The sequence below is a fragment of the Bactrocera tryoni genome, chromosome 3 (genome assembly GCF_016617805.1).
Source record: "Bactrocera tryoni isolate S06 chromosome 3, CSIRO_BtryS06_freeze2, whole genome shotgun sequence".
In the NCBI taxonomy this organism is placed as follows: domain Eukaryota; kingdom Metazoa; phylum Arthropoda; class Insecta; order Diptera; family Tephritidae; genus Bactrocera; species Bactrocera tryoni.
Genome location: NC_052501.1, coordinates 29,393,033 through 29,415,297, shown reverse-complemented (window position 1 = coordinate 29,415,297; position 22,265 = coordinate 29,393,033). Strand labels below are relative to the sequence as shown.

The following is a 22,265-nucleotide window of genomic DNA, read 5'->3' as shown; positions in this document are numbered from 1 at the left end:
TAATATTGGTTTTCATCATCTCAAAATTCCAAACAAACAAATTGAATGAGGAATAGAAAAGTTTTATTTTGATTTAACAATATTACACTCGATTTTAAAGTATAAATATATTTGTGAAGAATTCTTAAGACTTATTTTGACACAATTTTAGAAACCAATAAAATATATGTATATCATATTTAAAGCAACATGAATTAATTCGAATATTTTTAATGTTTACAGCAGACGTTCATGACAATTCCAACTCTTCTCAAATCAATCAATCGTCACTTCAACCACAACAACAACAGCAACCACAAACCAATGCAAGTCTAACTGGGGTTGGGGCCTTAGCGGCAGCCACCTCTTCACTTCCAGTTTCGGCATCCGCACTATCGACCGGTTCAAGTGGTGTTTTAGCAGCAACTGGTTCCATAGTTAGCACACAAGGCACTACTCAGCAAATGACCACAAACATTACCAAAAAGACTGAAAGCGTTAAGGGAGCAAGCGATGCCATGAATTCAGAAAATATACCAACAGTGGGTGTAGTTGGTACCGGAGACGAACAAAATGTTGAACATCTTAAGGGTGAAAAGTCCAATCACAAACAAAAGTCATCGGCACCTGGTGTTGCTGGTAAAGAAACTGCCGAAATGGTAATCGAACCGAAAAGTGAATATGAAGAAGAAGGCAATGAGGAAACCGTTGAAGATTTAACATTAGACGATGAGGAAATGGGTATGGATGATTTAGATCAAAATGCCGGTACAAGTCAAGCTGGTGAAGGATCGAGTCAAGGTGAGACAATGGCAAATTTAACTGAACTACAAAAATAATTGCACGCAATTTTGCAATTTTTAGTTTTGTAAATTATACGTTTGTGATTAATTTGTTTTTGTGTTTTTCTTATTTAAAGGATATGCACCGTGGCAACATGACAGATCTCAGGACGAGTTATTATTGGCGCCACAAGAAGCACAGCAACGGGATCCACAAGGTGAGCTAGTGTAATAAGTCAAAGCAAAGCATATATGAAAAAAGCAAAGAAAGCTAAAAAGAGCACGACAGATAAAATGCCAAAGATTGAATGAACAATACTTTTTTACAAACACTATTAGTTGCAAAGTATTAATGCGAAAATGGATGCAAAATGAAAACTTAACATCCACAAACAATAGCAATTAGTGTAATACGGAAAAATGGGCAACTAGTGAAAAGTGAAAGTTTACATATTTGTTTACATTTTTTTTGCTTTAGTTTTTGTTTCTTTGATTGTTTAACATTTTTTCTTTACACTTTGCTATGTATGTACATGCGTATATGTACTTATACCATATAATTTATTTGAGTTTGTAGCTTAAATTGTTTAAATTAATAAAAAAAAAATATTTAAAATTAGGAGTTACAAAATTTATTAGTCGTGCTCAAAGAAGCTACTATTGCTGTGTCACAGTGACAGTAAATTCTAAAAATCTAGTAGATACATATAACAACGAAATTTAAGAAAAGTTTGCGTTAGAAAAGAATTAAAAACAAGCAAATTAATTTTGATTATACTTTAAATTACATAGAGCAGCATGTAAGATGCGAAGAAAGGAAGAGTGGTGCTGCTAAATATAATGAGTTTAAAATTTAATACTTACATTAACTAAAACCAAAAATGTGCTACATATATATATACAACATATATTTGAAAACACAAATATGTTTATTTAGTTAACATTTAATGTGAATAGCAACAGCTATGCAATGCAGCCCACTTCCACTGTCTTTCTCTTTCTTTGTTTAGTTAGTTTTGTTAAATAATGTTTTTTTTTGTATTAACTATGCAAGTTTTAAAGTATTGTATTTGTTATTGTTCTTTAACACCACACAACTGTGTTTACTTACTTCTTACTTACTTACACACACACTTTACAACAATATTTATTTTTAATATAGTACTTCTGATTTCATTTTGCTTGACAAACTTACATACATATATACATATTTATGCTAATTTGTGTTCGTTTATTGTACTAATATCGTTTACGTATAGTAGTTTTTCAGTTGTTGACTTTGGTGCTGGTGTAGAATTCGTTTTGTTTTATCATTTATATTTGAACAAACATGCCCTTTAGCTATTTACTTATGTATATATACATATATGCTATTATTATTATTTATATTTTTTTTCTCGAAATCATTCACAAAATATGTACATTTGCCGCTTAACGAAGTTGTTTAGTCGAGTATTAGTTTTTTCCTTCTGAATACCAGCTTTGATGCAAGTAGTATTGCCACATTTTTCACTTCATACATACATACATATGTATCGAAATTCATATATTCATTGAGATTTATTATATGTTTTATGTATTTATGATACATAGATACATATATAATTGAATATTAATGATCATATATAACTGAATATTAGTGCAGTCAGTCTGTCCGTCGTACGCGCGCAGTAACGAAAATGTGTTTTTTGTTTCTAATTTGTATACACATTTTAGCAATACAAACCATATACCCTTCACGCTCACGTCCACTATATATACCTGTAAATCGCTTACATTCAAAATGTCATTCTCAAAAACTCATTTCGTCGCTTCTCATATATCATAGTATATTTTTTTTGTCGTATTAACACAAAGCATTTGATTAGCTGGTAACTAAGCTGACATTATCACCACATATTTTTTTGTTTTTTAGTATATTTTCTTTTGGGTGAAGATTGAGTTTTTGTTATTTGAAGTGCAGGCTTCATTTGTAAGAATTGAATTTTTTTTATGGCAATTGCCTTTGTTTCATATGTTTTAATGTACGTAAATAAGCAGTAACGTGTGTAAATTGTACCAACACACACTCTCACACACAACACAAGCACACACGTGTTTATAGCGTCGTGTGTGTGCGCAGGCGGATGCATGCTAACTCTTCCTGTGCATATACACAAGCTTAGCTATGGCGTAAGCCTTGTCAGAAATACAAAGTGTTACATAATTTTATTTTATTTTTACATTTTTGTATTTAAGTTATATAATTTTTATGTTCGTTGGTTGACGGGACTCAATTGTTTAGTTTATTTTCTATATAAATATTATTTTAAGTGGCAATTTAAGCAAAGTATGCGCTAAAATCTTAGGATACGTGCGTTGGCGGACGCTGTGGTCGTGCTTAGTGCATGGCACAGTGGCTGTCAAATATTCGTTACTCTTTTCGGCTCGGTACACTCGTGCATTTGCTCGCGTTTTCTTTTCAACTACGCGACTTTCTGCTTCAAAAAGTCGTGTAATTTTTTTAAAGTTTTGTTTAACGGTGTTGAAAGTGTAAAAACAAACAAGTGCTACAAAGTGTTGATATGTGTGCGTAAGAAAATTGGAAGTTCTGTTACCTGCATAATTTGGCTGGTTGTTTTGTTGGACACCTCGTTGCCGTGGCTGCCGTAACGTTTGGCTGAAACATGTAGCTGTGAGCATGCGTAAAGCATGCTGCAGCGAGGTACTGTGCGTTTCATGCCACATCGTCATCAACATCTTCATCGCCACACCGTTAACAACATCAGTAGCAAACAAGCAAGCTGTCGCCAAATCAGGTGAGTATTCTTTGTTCAACGGTATCGGTTGGACAAGGTGCACATTTCAATGGAATATTAATGTATATTAAAATTTCATTATTATGCTAATGCATCCTGTCACACACTGTCTGTATTATGAAACACCAGCATATAATCGTATACATATATAATTCCTTGTATGCCATTTTCAAGTACCTGTAATCCTTGCTGCTACCTTCCTTTCTACATCATATTCCCTCTTTTCATACATTCATACATACATACAAACATACGTACATATTATATCATCGTTCATTTGAATGTTGCCAGTTACATTTTTTGAAACACTTTATGCATATTTTAAGTACAAAATAAGCGTAACCATTTAATTTTAATGGTGAATTTATAACATTAAGTTTATAGACATGAACAAAATGTCGTTTGGGTTGTAAAATTCTATTTTCTCTTCGACGATTTTTATTTCCGCGTTGTAAACCTCATTATCGACGTTGGGATTGGTTGTTTTAAAGTTTCCCCAAATAGTATGTTATTATACAACAAAATTTACTAGAACATTTAAGATTGCAGTACAAAATAGGTAGCTTTCGCGTGAGAATTTTGCTCTAAATCGTCGGAAATGTAAAATTTTTTTGAACAGGTTGGTATATCGTAAGAAATCCTTATGCTGTGAGAAGTTATGACGATCAGCTGTAATATTAGACACCACCAGTACTCTTTTCCGGTGAAATCCAATAAGCAAACCCCCTTCCCCTTGAGTTACCTTCTTTTTCGAAAATTTTAAAATTTTTGAGTTTTGATAGCATATGCATTTTTTTAATTTTTTTCGAAAACATTCGAATTTTATTGCACTATTTCAAACATTTTAAAACGCAAAAATCTTTCCAAACATTGAATGTAAGAATTATTAATTTTTTTCAATAATATTCGAATTTTATAGCATTTTTCAAAAAATTTTAAGCGCAAAAATCTTTCCAAACATTGAAAGTAAGAACTTCACTTAATTTTGGTTTCATTATTCTTCTTAAACTATTTAATAACTTTTTCAAAAGTTTTGAAACTAAAATATTTCAGAATTGTGAAAGCATAGCATGTCTAATAATTAATTACTATTTTGAATATTCTACCAAAATATTATAACTTCAACTGATTTTCGAATTTTCGAAATTCTTACAATGATTCTGAACATGGAAAGTATGAGGAACAATTTTCGTTCCTATGCAGATAACCGAATATGAAGCAATTTTTTAAATCAGCTTTCACATATTGTAATGCATTTAATCAGCAATTTATTTCGATTTTGAAAAACTTTTTTTGAAATTAGCCATCGACTGATCAGTTTATAAACAAATTTGATAAACATCGCTGTACCGTGTATATTATAACCTCAAAAGCTTTTTTTTTCTTTAATACAAACACAGATATTTTTCTATATTTATTCAACTCTCTTCGACTCGTCGCTGTAGAAAATTTAAAAATAGATTATTTTTGAAAATGCAGCCGCGTTATCTTACATATATGTACATATGTACATGTAGCTCTTAAATCAATTGTTGAAATTACTGCCTGACCATAATTTCTGTTGCGGGGGGCGGTGGTTGGTCACTATATGCGTCCATTATATTTTTGAAAAATCTTGTTTACGAATTCTGCGTCGTTACAAATGCCAAAACTGAAGCAGCCTATAGAAACGCGAGAGTTGCACATAATTGCAACGCTGTCAAAAACTACACGACTGCTGGTCAAATGTGACTACTGCGCGACACGACGCCGGTGTTATGACGAGGTATCGTCATGTACTCAACATAATATGTAAGTAGCTTATATTTATTTTGTTATTATTAAATGTAGACCTTTTAGTTATAAGTAATATCAAATATATTTAAAATAAGTGAGCTTCAAAAGCATGTACATACATATGTGTATGTATGTATATATACATACATTTGTTTGTATATGTAGTTATGTAAAACTAAAGGATATATTTTGTGAAGGGAATGCCGATGATGACTTGAAGTGAATTTCAAAACCCGTTTTCGTTTTTCGTTTCAATTAGTATTTAACAGTGTTTTACATACATACAAACATATACTTCTATGCATACATATTTGGAGAAATTTAAGTTGGAGGTTGGTTAATATATTTGATTGGTATAACTGGTTAAGCCAGGCTATACACAAACAACATACATACATATGTATGTATGTGTGTATGCAGCAGTTAGAACCGGCCGAAAATCATATGGACACACACACTATCTGTCTATAGCTATCTACATATCTTTTCTTTGTCTGCGTCATTCGAGTGTATTGTATTGTTTTCGAATTTTAATTTTAATTTATCTACGGACGCATAGTGAATGTCGCTTATAATTCAAGTGCTTTTTGTTGTTATTTTCGTTGTTGTTGTTTTTTTCGTTGTATGTTTGTGCACATGCATAAAATGTGTTCGAGACAAGTTTAAAGACGGCCAAGTTCAAGGTCATGGTTTGTTGAAAAATTGCTCCAAGTGCGCCGCGCTTTGCCTTCTCTCCGCTCTCCTTACACACAACACCACACAAGCAATGTTTAATCGACTCTAAGCTCATCGCTTAAAACATCAAGTTCTCTTTTATTGCCAAATATTGAATTTGCTATGCGCTAGTAGTGCATACAACGCAACAACAGTTCTTCAACTGTATTTCTATTGCAGTCATTTACTCATATATATGTAAATATGTATATGCATATACTTGTATAGGCAACTCTATGCCGTTATACAAGTATATCTCAAAATCGACACATACATGCGATTTTTAGTGAATTGAGTAATGTAAAAGCGTTTCAGTGACGCAACCAGCGCATAATTTGCAATGAGAAAGTTGCCTGTAACAGCTGACGTTTAGTGTTGTAACTAAACTTATGCAACTAACGGTATGCAACTACTAGTAAGAAGACAACCGTGAGTCCTCCTCATCGGAGTGATGTCGATTCTGTTTTTTCGACCAAGTCCTGCCAAATCGGCTGCATTATTTTATTAGTTACAAAAACAACCACCGCTAGTAACTGTTGTTGGCCTGCCAAATCGGCTGCATTTTATTTATTATTTTCAACAACAACAACAGCTAGTTTAAGCTGCATTTTCAGATATTCAAGCCACAAATAAATTGCGAAGGACTCAATTTTCGACCAGTTCGAGTCTAAGTAACCCTAATTGTACCTTAATTTGTACTCGATTAAGTACTCTGTAGGCTTTGGGCATAATAAAGAACAGTAACAGCAGTAATTTTACCATGAATATCTCTTTTTGGTCAATTTTATGTCTTAACAACAACAACTGTAAGCACCAGTAACTATGTAACTCCCTATGGTCTGACCCCGTCGAAACAGCACGTTTCCTGAGCCTATCGTTGAATGACCTCGATGGCATCCTATCTGAACCTTACCACCCTAACGTGAACTAGATAACCATTTCAACAACAACAAGAACTTGTATTTTTGTACCGTTCGCACTACAGTCGGGACTAAGTAACGGGCACGTACTCGGATTTTTATGCTGCAAAGGATTGTCTATTCGTCATGATTCTTTGAAATGTTTTCTGTCGCTGCAACAGCAACAACATTTTGTTTTTTTTTGTAACTCTCAAGCCAAATAATATATAAAGTCTAAATCCTAATGCAACTTCATTTTTATGCCATCTAGTACTGCGACGTCCTGAAAAACTTTTTGTTTGTATGTTTTACGCTGTTACAACAGTAACGTGCCAATATGTGTGCCTTATTCAACATAACCTATAAAATATAAGCGATTTTCGACTTTTTTTTTTACAATTTTTTTTGTTTTTCATTTTGTTTATAATAAACCTATACACATACATACACATGTGCTTTACAACAAAGATATTGTTTTTTGTCGTGTGCAGTCTTTGGTAAAATTTTGAAAAAAAGTATAGGTTTTCTGTATACTCTTACAAATCAAGCATTATTTCTCTAATATTTATTTTTATATACATACATATGTATTTACGTATATACTTTTCGTTAAGCAGTTGTATTTATTTAATACGGTGGAAGTGTGCAGCAGCAAGCTCTTAGTTTTTTTTTCAATATAAATGTATATGTATTGTCTTTCGAATCTATGCCACTAGTTAGCCCAGTGTTAGTTAAATGAAAGCTCAATAACGGTTGAAAGTAGCTTTTGAGCATGTAAAATTCAAAATTCTTTTTTGCTTGTTTTTTTTTCGAAAACTTTTCAAATACCATTTTTTCAAAACTTCTACACAGTAAATTTTTGATAAAAAAAAGCTCTTTGGTCCGTTAAACAATTAAAAAATGTCACGAAAAATAGCGTATATTTGCCTTTTCCCTCCTTCCTATTTGCTCCGTTTTTGAATGGACAAGTTTGAAAATTTAACAAATTGAAAAATGAATATGACCAACATCTGCGCTCTTTCTCTCTTCTTTCTTCTGCAGAATTGCGTGAGTCAAATGTTAGACGTACGAAGTCGAGAAGAGCTAAAAGGTCTGTGAAGAGGAAGAGCTTTGCTAACCAACCGGAATTAGGCACCTCCATTAGAGCGCAGAGGTAAATAATAAAACGTCCCTTTACTTCTTACGCTGAAATATTATTCTCAATGCACAAACGAATAATGCGCTTTTCTTTTCCTCTTCTCCCTCATTCTCCATATGATATATAAATAGAGCTGTTTCTGCTGCTGCCGTCGCCTCTGCAATTGGTAACTCAGCTAACCCGTCAAACACCCGTTTGAAATGTCCGTTTACGTGCTTAACTTGTGGCCGTGTCTATCAGAGTAACTTCACACTAAAGCGTCATTTGACTATCGAATGCAATCAGCCAAAACGGTGCAGTTGTTACATTTGTGGGCGTGGCTTTCATCATAATTTCAAATTGAACGAACACTATAGGCGCATGCATAGAATGTTGCCACCAGAATAATTAGTTTAAATTATATTTTCCTAAATGTACTATCTATACATATAGTTTATGTATGTAAACGTGTCTAAATATACCGTTTTGTGCGTATATTGAAATTACGAGTTTTTTTGCATTTATTTTTAATTTCTTGAATTCCATAAGTATGCGTGTGCACCCTTTTTAAATGTACCTTAAACTTCTTGAGTTAATGAAACTGTAGCAGCCACTGCTGCTCTTCGGGCGGCATTTGAGGGAACTTGCAGCATTTCAAAATATTCCGTTACCAATCAATACTTCAGTTTTCGATTCGTACATAAGATTTCATTCAATTTTGTATGGAAGTCTGCTAATTTTAAGTAATTTTAGCTTGTTTTTAATATTTATAAAGGCATTAAGAGGCAATATTTTGCATAAACGAGGTAGAGCGAGGCTAAAAATATATATGTATGTATGCATAGATTCATACGGAAATTATTTTTTGAATAACTTTCTTTTATGTTCATGGAACAATTTAGTATAGAAGAACTGCTAAGCTTTTGTATAACACTTCAGTGAATGCTTCTTAAAATGTTGAGACAAAATCTAACACATTTTCAATCCCGCCAAGTCAACTCGAAGGCTTTTAAAAGTATTTGGCATTTATTTTTGGATTAGTATCTCTTTCTAATATTGGCCGCGGCTACGTCTGAGACGGTCCACCCGTTGAGCCGAAGTTTCGATGACCCTTTCGAGCATTTCGACTGGTAACTGGCAAATGACATGCGTGAGGTTTTGCTCCAATGCCTGAATCGAAGCGGGATTGTCTGCGTAAACTTTAGACTTTACATATCCCAACAGGAAAAAGTCTAACGGTGTGATATCACATGATCTTGTTGGCTAAACGACCGGCCCAAAATGTGAAGTTATCTGCTCACCGAAGTGTCTTCTCAATAAATCCATTGATAAATGCGATGTGTGGGAAGTGCCGCCGACTTGTTGAAACCAAATGTCGCCGAGATCACGAGCTTCAATTTTTGTCATTAAATAGTCGGTTATCATGGCGCAATAACGGCCGCCATTGACGGTTACTTTCTCACCGGCATAATTTTTGTAGAAATATGGACCGATGAATCCACCCTCCCACAAACCACACAAAACCGTTAGTTTTTCTGGATGAAATGGCAGCTCTTGAATCCCTTGGGTCTCATCGCTGAACAAAATTTGACTCGAAAACGACGGATCTTCTTGGAACTTTTCAAGAGCCCCTAGAGCGCAGCGATGTCGCTTGGGAAGATCGAGCGGCTTCAGTTCTTGCACAAGCTGAATATTGTACGTTTTCAATTTAAGATCTCTCGAATGTGCCAATTCGTTCGATACGTCAGTCCACGCGTTGCTGCGGACGGCGACGAATCGACTCTCCACTGCCTTCGTGTACACCCTCAGCTACGGCTGGTATATTTTCTTCACTGCGTTCTGGACGTGGTCTATTCGGTCAAATATTATCCAATAGTGAATGCTGGGTCTCGAGATGGGTGATAGTGTTGCGAATAGAACACTTAGTAGGCCCAATACGTTAACCATAATTTGAGCGAAGCGCACGAAATACATTCTTTACAGAACGTAAATTTTCGTAATAAGTCTTTCCATGCTTAAATGTCAAATAATACTGAATAAATATAACATGACAGCTTTACACGACTCACCGTGATCTGTCGAAAAAAAGCTATTGAAAAAAGTACCTCTACTTGGATCACCCGTTAGTACTTTAGCCATATCGCCATCGATTTAAAACCGACAATCTTAATGCTTATTTTGGAAGATCAGTGTTTATGTCCTGATGTTCACTTTATTCAATAAATTCAATTGTGTGCTTATAGTCCCAGAAACTATTAGCAAAATTTGTCTCTCTGTCTACCTAAGTGCCACTTTAACCGATCTTGTTAATGCTGACATTTATATACACTCTGGATGGAGGTGCTTAATGAAGATATTATATTTGTTGGTAGAGGGCTTTTACTATTATTAAAGTAGCGCCTAATACAAATCAATCTGAAAAATATAGCAGATTATTAGTACGCTGAGTTCATAAAACGACAAATTTTCTTTCAATAACGGTTCTCTTGAGTTTTGAGAATAGAGAACATTTATAGTAGATCTCTTTAGAGTATCAGCTACATCGACTGACTTCTACGTAATCGGAACGGACCCGGGTTTTTATCTGGCCAAAATCTGTCGACAGCATTTTTCAAAATTATTTCAGATATATTTTCTGCCACTACAGCAACAACCTAATGAATTTTACAATCAAACAAAAACATTCCCTGGATTTTCTTTTTGATGTTGTCGTCCATAACAGACTAATTTAGACGTAATTTTTCTGCTTATTGCTGTCAGCAGCACTTTTATGTAAATAATAGCGTTAGATTAAGTACGAAAGCCCTTTTCAAAACTCCAAGCATCCTTCGAAATACTGTAATTCGTGAAACAATCACCTCAGTTGCGAATTTTTTCAAGCGCGTTTTGAAGTTTAGGTCTAATGACAAATAACATGCATTAGCTCTACTTGTAGAAGCCAATCGTAAGTGATCCTTTCTATGTGAAAAGGAGATTAGTCACTTATTTTTATTGCCTAGCACTGTAAAACACTTTCAGTGCGCCCTAACCTCAAAGAAAAAACTGCAAATATTCAACTAATATCTTAAGTCCCTAGTGAAATATTAAAATAAAAATTGCCTGAACTGTTTTTGGGTTTAAATTCAGTCACCATCGTACCCTTTGCAAAAAAAATTCAGCTTTATCGAAACGAGTCGAGAAAGAATGCGTTTCTTACCCCAAATATCCACCAAAATCAAAATCGAACGAATACGCGAGAGATATCGAGCTCTCTTGCCATCCAACAGCTGCCTGACCACTTTCAAGTACCATATCCTTTACTTTTTAAATATTTTCATCAGTTGAAGAGGTCGAATGTCGTAAAGAACGACACATGTCTTCAACGATTTCTCGACCTTTATGAGGGCTTTGGTATCACTCGTAGTTTTGTGGTTTTGATAAAACTGAAACAGCCTTTTTCAACGATACCGCACACAAAATTTGATACAAATTCTTTATTTGATATATTTATCCATTGTAAAAATCACAACGTACTACTGAGGTGTACCGACTTAAGCTGCTGGTGTAAACAAACTGGTTGACAGAACGTGCCCCTATTTGGCATAGTAATTAAGGACAGTTCTACCAACTTAGCAAAATATATATTTTTTGAAATATCATTTACCCGGGAAATTTAAATTGCCTAGACAGTTTGTGCGCTGTTTAAATTCGCTAACACGAACTCATAATAATATGAATTTTTGTTAAAAAGATATAAATAATACCAAGCCCACTATAGTATTTTTGATATAAAACATTATACATACATACATATATTACTAGAAAGCATGTTAGGTACTTTTTTATTGTTGTAATATTTATTACAATTTAAACAAATTAGTTTTGTTGATCTTTGGCTATGAAAAATCTGCTCTTTCTGCTTTTAACCTTGCTCTATTCTATGTGCTGTGTTTCAAAAATAAACAAGAAAAAAACTAGACTTATACCAAAAACAAAACACCCTGTTTTCGCAGATCTGCTTCATCCCGCATTCGATATTGCGCGCAGCTTAAATAGTTTCCTCGATGTCACAGCCACAACTGCCAAATCTAGGTAACAACTATACACAAAACTATTCTCGCCTTTATTTGTACATAATGTAAAATAATTGCCAAAAAACATTTTCAGTCCCTTTACTACCGGTAACGATGCTTTACCCACTTGCCCCCACTGTGGAAAAGTTTACTCGCACGTATCCACCATGCAACGGCATTTGAAAAGTGGCTGTGCCTCTGGCAAAATCAAACGTTTCATGTGCAAGATGTGTAGCAATAAATACGCGCGCAGCGACACCCTCTCCCGTCACATACGCACCGTGCATGCCAGGGATACGGAAAAGTGTCAATCTCGCGCCTAAAATGGACTGCAAGCCTTACGAACCTAGTGCATAAATACATATGTGTGTGTATGTATCTTAAGCTGCGCTTAGCTGCTTGCATTGCTTGAAACCGCGTGTTAAGATGCATAAGTTTGTATTGCCTGTAGTTCTCAAGCGTATTTTGTACATAGAACCAAATCAGTTTGTATTGCGTAACATATTAGATTCAATCATTATGTCCTTTGTCAATGTGTAAAAGAAAAATAAAAAAGTGTGTTAAAAAATATGATTTTTAGTTCGATTTGAAGATTATGTTGCTTCAGAGAAGGTTAAAAAAATATTTTTTGGTTAGTTTTGGAGTTTACGTTGCTACAGTTAAGGATCGGATCTACGCATACTGTTAAGACTTTTTTGTAACAAATTTTCAAAAACATTTTCATAGACCGTTGTATGAATAGATAAAAAGTTTCAAAAATATATTTTTCTTCTAAAATTGTGGATGTAAGGAGCTTAGTACAGATTTGCAGTTTTTGTATAATACTTTGGTGAATGCTTCATAAAATGTTGAGATAAAATTTTATCTAACAAATTTTAAATGCCGATTCAAATCGGCCTATATACGCAATGAAAAGCAAAATCGAAAGGAGTAATTTTTTGGGTAGTTTTGAAGGTTATGTTGCTTCAGAGGCCGTTGCTTGAACTGATAAAAAGTTTCAAAAATATTTTCGCTTCTAAAATGGAAGATGTATGGATACTTTTGAAGAGCTGTTAAGGGATTATGTTGAAAACCACCACTTTCGCAGCTTATGTTGAAACACTATTTTTTGGCACATATTATATAAATATTCTTTAAGAAAAACTACACAATTAAGTTTTTTTTTTTTAGACAAAACAACAAAAATAGTAATTCTGCGCTCACAATGTCCACTACTTGCACTTGATCTGTAGTAGCTTTGAAAAAGTGCCTCTTAAGATTTCTAGGCCATGTTACACCCATTTTCGTAAACAGTTGTAGATCTGTTTGAGTTCGGCTCGACCCAGCTGGGGATGTTGTGCTTATATAGTTGTAAAAAAATTATGGCAGCTTCACCTTCACCCACGTTGCGGCATGGTTTTCAAGTAGTGGCAAAGAAAAACACTTTTCAAGCGAAATATGTTCGAAGAAATGGCATCGGCGCATGCCACATGGCAAACTCAAGGGTTCAAACAAAATAGGATGACTTTAGTTCCAAATGCCGACATTGTGTTATTAATTAGCTTACCTGTAATAATGTAACTTCAAGTATTTACTGAAGTGTTTAATTAAAATTTATTAGAGTTGCTTTTGCGCTCGATACTCAAGTCTATGGAAAAGCTGTCAAGATCAAAAGTTTTCAATAATTTTGTAAGTTCCTTCTTATATATGTATATAGGTTAGGTTAGGTTATACTGGCCGGCTGTCACGTCATGATCCTATGTACATATATACCCTAGAAAAGATAAAAATAAAAATTTTTAATTATCTGACCATATACATACATTGTGACAAAAAATACACGGAAATCGTAAATAATACGCAAAATATTTAATTATTTACCAATATTTGTTTTGTCGCCTTCAAAGTAATCCCCATCATAAGTAATATGGTGAATGTGAGCTCGGAATTCGCACGATCAAGCATGTCCAAAGAGACCTGTTTACCGGTTCAGCTTTATCGAGATCACGTTTCATAGCCAAAATCATTCGAATGGACTCGCGAGAGATGTCGAGCTCTCTTGCTATCTCTAACACTTGCCTGACGATTTTCAAGCACCATATCTTTCACTTTTTTAATATTTTCATCAGTTGAAGAGGTCGAAGGTCATCCAGAACGAGGCATGTCTTCAACGATCTCTCGAACGTCTTTGAAGGCTTTGTACGACTGTTAGGTCTTTTCAACATTCGCAACGATTCCACACACGAAATTTGGTTAGAAATACAAAATTTGAGACAAATCCTTTGTTCGATATTTGTATCCATTGTAAAAATAGCAACATCAAGCTGATGGCTTAACCGCTAGTGTTATATACATATATATATATATATGTATGTATATATATAAATTGTAATTAATTACCTTTTTCAATTTTATTAAAAAAAAAATAGCAACGCACTACTGAGGTGTACCGACTTAAGCAGCTGGTGTAAACAAACTGGTTGACAGATAAAATAAAAAGAACATTCTTATTTTCCTCAAAAAGCACTGGTATACATATGTTTTATATCAAGGTATTTTTGAAATATGCTGTTCCTGGAAACTTGTACTGCCCACGATGTGGATTTGTACTCATATTAGGCAACTCTTTCATAATTTTTTTTCGTTTTGTAAGAAACTAATGTCTACGATAAGATCCTTTTTTAACTACGATTTAAATTTTTACGAAGAAAAATATGTGGCGATACGGCTTCGAGAAGATTACATTTTTCACTTTTGATCATGACAATACCTGAAACTTAATTAAGGAAAGTATAAATAGGTGCACTCCATAACTGCTGGCGAGTTTAAGATTTTGTTAATCATACTGCTTGCATTTATTGTTTACACAGCTCTACAGAAACCCAATTTTTTCGTTGCAAATATCACGCGATCCTCACTCTCAGATTCCTTACCGTAGATATGCGAAAAGTTGAAAGGTTTTATTAAAAATCGTGGATATATCTAGTGTAACAGTCTACAAAATGTCTCGCTTCCGTTTCAAAAGTAATTCGCATGGACTACTAGAAACAAAGATGCCGCCAAATACCTAGATAGATACCGTCTACCAATGGTTGTGAATACGAGTATAAAAAATCTACAACAAAGTTATTTGCACAAAATGAACTGGAGGGATTTAGTACGTGATCAATGATAAGCAATTTGTCAAAGCGGCGAACGTGGAAGGATATTGTTTTAGTAACGTTTGTAAACAATTTGAGAACTTAGGAAAGCGAAATTAAATTTCTTGAAATCTATAAAAACATATTTCTTTGAAATCGTCGGCCTAGTTGAATATGGAAAAGGGCTACAGAAATGGATTACCTTAGAACTGTGTTATGTCTTTTTTTATATCAAAAATATTCTTTAGTGGATTGTGACTTGTGAACATAGAAAAGGATTTCAGAAATGGATAACCTTAAAAACTGTTATGTTTTTTTTTTATCTTTCAAATATTCTTTAGTGGATTGAGCTTGAGACAGGTTTTCCTAGCTGAAAAAGCTTCTCTAAAATTATTATACAATTACATTATTATTGCATTGAAGAGTAGTTCGTTCAGTTCGTTAATTCCGTACATAAGTGTGTTTGAAGCGAAATTTGTCACTCGCAATGCTTTTCCAATGAGTTGGAGGTTTCCAAAAAATACAAAACATTTTGTTTCTGTAGAACATTTACGCCTGGCAACCGCTTTATTACATTCACTAATTGCTCGTCAAATATATGCAGACCGATTCCACCACAGCTTGGTGTAGTCGGTTTAACAAAAAAGTAGCATTTTAACACATATAACCTTATTAACCGCAACTAAAACGTTAAATGTTAAAAATAAAGCAGCAACAACAACAACTTATTAACACAGGCGGCTTGTGCAACCCAGAAGAGAATGTGCATTGTGATTGTAAAATTGTTTTCGGCCACGGCGAACGCTCTACCAGTTCCTTTATGGAACGAAGGCGGCGCTCTGGCTTTTTAATACATACACATATACATGAATAAGTATATTATTTATAAATATTGGCATGCCTAATATACTGACCAAAGCAAACTATACTATGCTAAATGCTACAACAAATAAACACACGCACGCAACTACATACATACATAGATATTTCGTAAGATTTCATTCAACTTTTGCTCCACTTCAATTCAAATATATGTACTTGTTTTGAGATTTTCGAACTTTGAAAAAAATGCAGAAAATGTTTTTGAATTGCTCTTACCACAAGGCAAATTTGCAAAAAAGTCAAATAAAAAAAATACAATAAACAAAATAACCAAAAGAAAAACTCAAACAACTAAACAACAACAAATTTCAGGATATTTCCCCTCATACGTTCACTCAACCAATACCACAAGCAACGCCAACACCAACAACTCCAATTCAAATTTACGCCCAACCGGCAATGCATTTACGAGACAACAACAGCAACAGCAACAGTCATCCCACCATCACTCACAACAAACGCTAACCGCCGCGAATATACTCCTAGATAACAACAATAGTAATATGTTTGCAAATAATCCAACCGAAGACAGCCACCCACACGACAACAGCAGCAACCACAACACAGTCGAATGCACTGATGCCCTCTACAGTGGCAGCCTTGCATTGGCCGGCACGCACTATCAGTTGCACGAGAATTCCGAAGAAAATTACGAGTGTCCGCAATGTTTTCGCACGTATCGCCGTCACGGCACGTTGCGTCGTCATCTGCGTCAGGAGTGCGGCAAGGGCAAGAGTATGGTGTGTTCGGTGTGTGGCCATCGCACCAAGCGCGCCGATCATTTGCGCCAACACGTGCGCAAGAAACATCCCGAAATGGCGATACGATCGTTTTTTCGCCGACCCACCGCCGTAGTGGGCAGCAATCATGGTATACGCGCACATGGTTACGCGCATCATCGCCTCTCGCCACAACAGCAACAACGTAGCGTTGACGGTATGCAACTATTGTCATACGCCGTTACACGCCCGCGTCCACAAGCGTCGCCGGACGCCACAAAAGCGCTGACTTACAATGCGACTGCAACGGCGGCAGCGTCGTCGGCGGTCAGGTTTATGGGTGTTGATGATGTGGTCGATTTGGATGCCGATGAGGACACAAAAGATGCTGATGAGGATGACAAAAGCGTTTCCGATAAGTTCGATATCGATAACGAGGACAATGACAATGACGACAATAACGTGCTGCGCACAGCAGCGGACGCAAATGTTGTTGGTGATAGCACTGTAGACATCGATGTCGCTTATAGGCAACATTTGCAGTCCCAGCAAGCCTTATACCACTTTCGACATCAATTTCAGCATCAGCGCCAACAACAACAAGTCGATGCGTTCAAGTCGGAAAATGCGGATTAAATGTATTGATATTTAACTTTTTCTCCTTATACGCAAGCACCGTACGTCAAATTAACATACCTTTGCTTTGATTTGTATTGTGGTAGCATTTTTGTGCAATATTTACGTAATTCATCGGCCATTATCTAACCAAAGAATTCAGTTTATCGACCAAAAAGCATAAATTGCCATTTTCATTTAATTTTTCCTCTTTTTTTTCATTGCGTGTTAACAAACGAAGTTTGCGCTTTATAATAATACTCGAAAATGTACACAAAGTCAATGTAAGCAGTGTAGTTTTAAGGTTAGAGTTGTTGTTGAGGTTAGGTTAATTACTTTTTTTTTTAACTATTATTATATTTTAGTACATACGTATATACGCGCTGATTTGCTTATGTGTGTATACATAACAGGTAAGCTTTTCGGCAACGCGAGACTGTTCTAACTTTAGAATTCCAACGTTTTGTTTACTACTAGTGGCATATAACCTGCATTTTATTTATGTATACGAGAAAAGTTTACATATTTTTATGAAATTCGTTTTACATGAAGGTTTTATATTGAATTTTGTAGGCAATACATATTTGTTTTTATGACAAAAGAATTATATGTATATATATTTATAGTTAATTATATATATATATATATACATATTATTATATTTATCTGTAAATATAATATTTATATATACATATGTACATATATGCATGTACATATATGTATATGTATTTATATTTATTGTAATATAAATTTTTATTTACATTGCCAAAGTAATCAAATTTATATATACATATGGCATATTTGTATTAGTATGTATATTATCTATTAATCTTTTAAAAAAAATATGGAATTGGTTAAGCTCATCTTTAACTAAATAAATATGTAAGTTTTTGTGCATCTATATATAATAGAGTTTTTAATTTGGTGTTAGCATAACTGTATAAAATGGGCTGCTTCGTGTCTAAAAAGTAAGGTTTTCTTGTTGGAATTTTGGCACTTCGTGCGTAATTCAGCAAAAAAAGTCCTATATTATATTTATTTTTACCATTATGGCTATTGTATATAATTGTTTATACATAACTACATAGTACATATGTATATTAGTGACTACATATGCTATATACACGTGTAACAATACAAGTAAGTTTTTTTTTTGTATGTATTTATGTATACACATATGTATGTATGTATATGCATAAGTCTGTATATATATGTATGTCCGTACATAATCTATATTTTATTAAGTTAATGCGTTAATAGTGTAAAGCATACACGTGTCAAGGGCGGTAAATAACATTTTATGTTTAATTAAATTGTTGCTACACACAAATATGTACATACATACATATACTAAGCAACACGTGCATACATACATACATATGTATGTTTAATGATTGAGGTTCATTAAGCCGCCAGCTGCTGGTATATATGTATAGTACATGTTCTATATAAAATCTCGTAATCACTAAATCTGCTCTACTACTGTGTTATTAATTAGGGTTTAACGGCATTTGTGGTTAAGAAGTGTGTGCACCACAGCTTGGTTGCATTCATTTGTGGGTACTTTTGAGGCGCATTTTTGCAAACTGCTACTTATATATGTATGTAAGTACTTATCTGATATAAGTACATATATACCATTACTATGTATGTGTCTTGTTATACTTACATACTATATATTTCATTATCAATTTATACATACTATATATTGATAGGTACATATATGCATATGCATAATAGTATTGAATTAAACTCTTAGCGCAAAGCAAAAATAAGGGGCGTATTACACCCAGCAAAGTCTAAAAATAACTTAAAATCTCGTTGCCAATGCGAAATCATCAATTTTTCAGATTTACGGACATTGTATAATATTGCCACCGCAGCGGCAGCCGTCGTCGCAGCAGCCTCTGCAAGCAGCAATGCGGTCCACATGCACAATAATATCAATAACAGTAATAATAATAATAACAACAACAACAACAACAATAGCAATTACAACAAACAGCGCCACAGTAGTATTAGCAAAGAGCGCAATGAGTGCGCCAAGCATAGTGAATTATTAGTTGCCAAAAATCGCCTATTAACTGGCCTGACAGTGGCGGATGTGACTAGCGCGCTGCCCGCCGCCTACACGCCCGTAGGCGCAATGTCCAGCGCATCGACGCCGCCCACGCAAAGCCCCGCGCCGCCGAACGTAAACAAGCTGCTGTGTGATGTGCTTGAGCCGGAAATATCGATACGCTCCATGTACAAGTGTTGTGGTGGTGGTAAGCGGTTTCTGCAACAGGCACAAACGCCACAGCAACAACACCAGCAGCAGTCGCAGAAACAACATTTACACATCATACAACCGCATGCTATGACAAATGCCGTCGCAACAATAACACCACCACCGCTAACAACAACAACAACAACTAGCCTGCCAACGCATTCCACAACGACATGCTGCACACCAACATCGTCCAGCCATCACAGCAATTGTAGTGGTTGCCAAATAACAGCGGCCGCCTCCATACAGTTGGCCAATTTGATAGGCAGCACAATGTTGTTGCCACAAACAGCCGCAGCAATGCAAGATGTTGCCACGAAAGCTGTAGCAGCTGCCGGCGCAACCGTAAATGTACCATCCGAACATAATGCTAGCAAGAAATTACATGCCGCCAACACTGCGGAGAATCTGCTGTGTAGAGGAGGCGGCGGCAACAGCGCATTGGAAGCCGTGAGCAGCGCCAGCGCCGGCTCCTCCTCGAACATAGTGTCGCCACACACGGCGACCGCAACAACCAAGAAGGCCAACGTGCAGTTCCACTGCGAGTTCTGCGCCTTCGCCTGCTCGTGGAAGTACGACTTGAAGCTACATTTGCGGCAAAAACATGGCATACACAACAAGAAAATGTGAACTGTACGCGCTGCGTGCCGAAAATGACGGGCCAAATGCAAGCAGCATACGCGCTTCACTGCATTACAGTTGCATTAAGCTGCGTTAGAGGCGTATTTGTGTGTTTATTGTTAAACTGCTTATTTGGAAAACAACTTTAAGTGAGCGCGCGTTTGTTTTTTAGCATTTGAATTGTTGTGTTCAACTATTAGCCTACTTGGAGTTAGCTGTAGTTTACGGTTAGGCGCGTTTATTTAAATATTTATTATTATTATTATTTTTTTATTACATACTTGTATGTATAGCATAAATTGTACAGCTGTAAGCGCGTAATAGTAGTTTATAATGCTATATGCCTATGAAAGTGTATAATAAAGAGCCCAGTGTGATTGAATTTCTATATATGTAAGCATTTAAATTTAATTTAAAAGTCATGCAACGCAAAGTGCATACACACATACATGTATATGACATATATGCAATTAACTAACGTATTTTTTTAATGTATGTACAGCAGTGTTAGCGCATATTTCCTAGTTTGTGCCTGGCAACTGCAGCATATGTGGCAGCAACAAGGATTTATGGCATTCAAAGCGTTGCTGCAACCAAAAATTTGTATTAATTAGTCGAAAACACATATGTACATGTACGCAAAAAAATAAAATTTGAAACTCGAAAGTAATGTACAGCGTTTACACCTACGGTTTGTTATAATTAATTGCTCATAACTGATATTAGTTTAGTTAGCTTTTAGCGTTGCAGTTGTTTTTGTAATGTAGTTTGATAATATTGCTGAAAAACCAACAATATTTTGGTAGTTTCATAGTCTAGCAACACTTTGAATTACGAAATTTGTGCACACTTGTATGTAGGTGTACATATAATTACATAATTATTATTGTAAACTTTAGCTAATTGATCCTAAAAACATTATATAAACAGCAGTACAACGTAATGTACGTAGTACCAGTATGTAAGAGTAGTACTCCTGCCGTCGCAAGGACTTTGGAACCAGTAATTTACCTTTTTGTCGTAGACAACAATGATTTGTGAGTAAAAAAACAACAATTATGCTTAACTTGTATTTTATTGTATTTATTACTTGTAAAAAAAAAAAACAGAAAAAATTGTTTAAAACTTAATGCACATTAAGATACAAAAAAAAACAAAGAATTGAATAATAAAAATAAATGTTTTTACAACTAAAAGTGTTTATGTAGTTATTGCAATGTGTTCTCTATTACATTATATAATTTTTTTTGTTTCCTTTTTGTTTTCATTTCATACATCACATAAAATCTCATTACACGCACGCACACACACTCATCAACGATGCATTTGCAACAACCGTTACGTCCTATTAAACCACAAAAAAAACGCATAACATACATTTCAAAAAACCAACAACAACAAACACGTCGCAAAACAAAACATTAAACAGATATAAAGTACGACTTCAAACCCTCAATGCTGATCGGCAATGAAATGTTCGTTGATAATCCACATGAGCGCTTCCCCTGCGCCGTCTGCGGCAAAAGCTATTTGCGCAAGCGTCACTTGCAGCGTCACATGCGCGACGAATGCATCGGCATACCGCCACGTTTCAGCTGCGAACTGTGCCCCTCACGTTTCCGTCGTAAATATCACATGGTGCGCCACCTAACCTCGAAGCACGGCATACCGCCGGCCATAGCGCAACAGGCAACTAGCAATAGTGGTGGCGGCGCGAGCGGTTACCGCAGCAGCGGTGAGAATAATGTGAGTCACACCAATGACGCTTGTAATGGCGCTGTACCGGAGAATTTATCACTGAAAAGGGAGCCTTACGACTCGGAGAACATGCCACATAGCCCACAGGCCGCCATCGCACCACCACAAGCACATGCTGCCAATGGCACGGAAGTTGATGGCGCTGTAAATATGGAAGCGGCTGTG

The 22,265-nt window shown here is 35.3% G+C and overlaps 2 protein-coding genes across 4 annotated transcripts in view; both read left to right on the top strand.

The window, feature by feature from the left end:
• The window catches only part of LOC120770819 (longitudinals lacking protein, isoforms F/I/K/T), a 111,067-nt gene that overhangs the window by 13,602 nt on the left and 75,200 nt on the right, over nucleotides 1–22,265 (top strand). For all 3 annotated transcript variants that reach the window (XM_040098399.1, XM_040098397.1, XM_040098398.1), the window contains exons 4-5: nucleotides 223–780; nucleotides 899–979. In XM_040098399.1, the coding sequence (XP_039954333.1) occupies nucleotides 223–780; nucleotides 899–979 (639 nt within the window). The remainder of the gene's footprint in view (nucleotides 1–222; nucleotides 781–898; nucleotides 980–22,265) is intronic.
• LOC120770821 (myosin-G heavy chain-like) lies at nucleotides 5,058–21,462 on the top strand. The gene is made up of 2 exons (XM_040098401.1): nucleotides 5,058–5,350; nucleotides 19,303–21,462. Exons 1-2 carry the CDS (start codon nucleotides 5,317–5,319, stop codon nucleotides 20,349–20,351), a joined length of 1,083 nt encoding a protein of 360 aa, XP_039954335.1. The 5' UTR covers nucleotides 5,058–5,316; the 3' UTR covers nucleotides 20,352–21,462.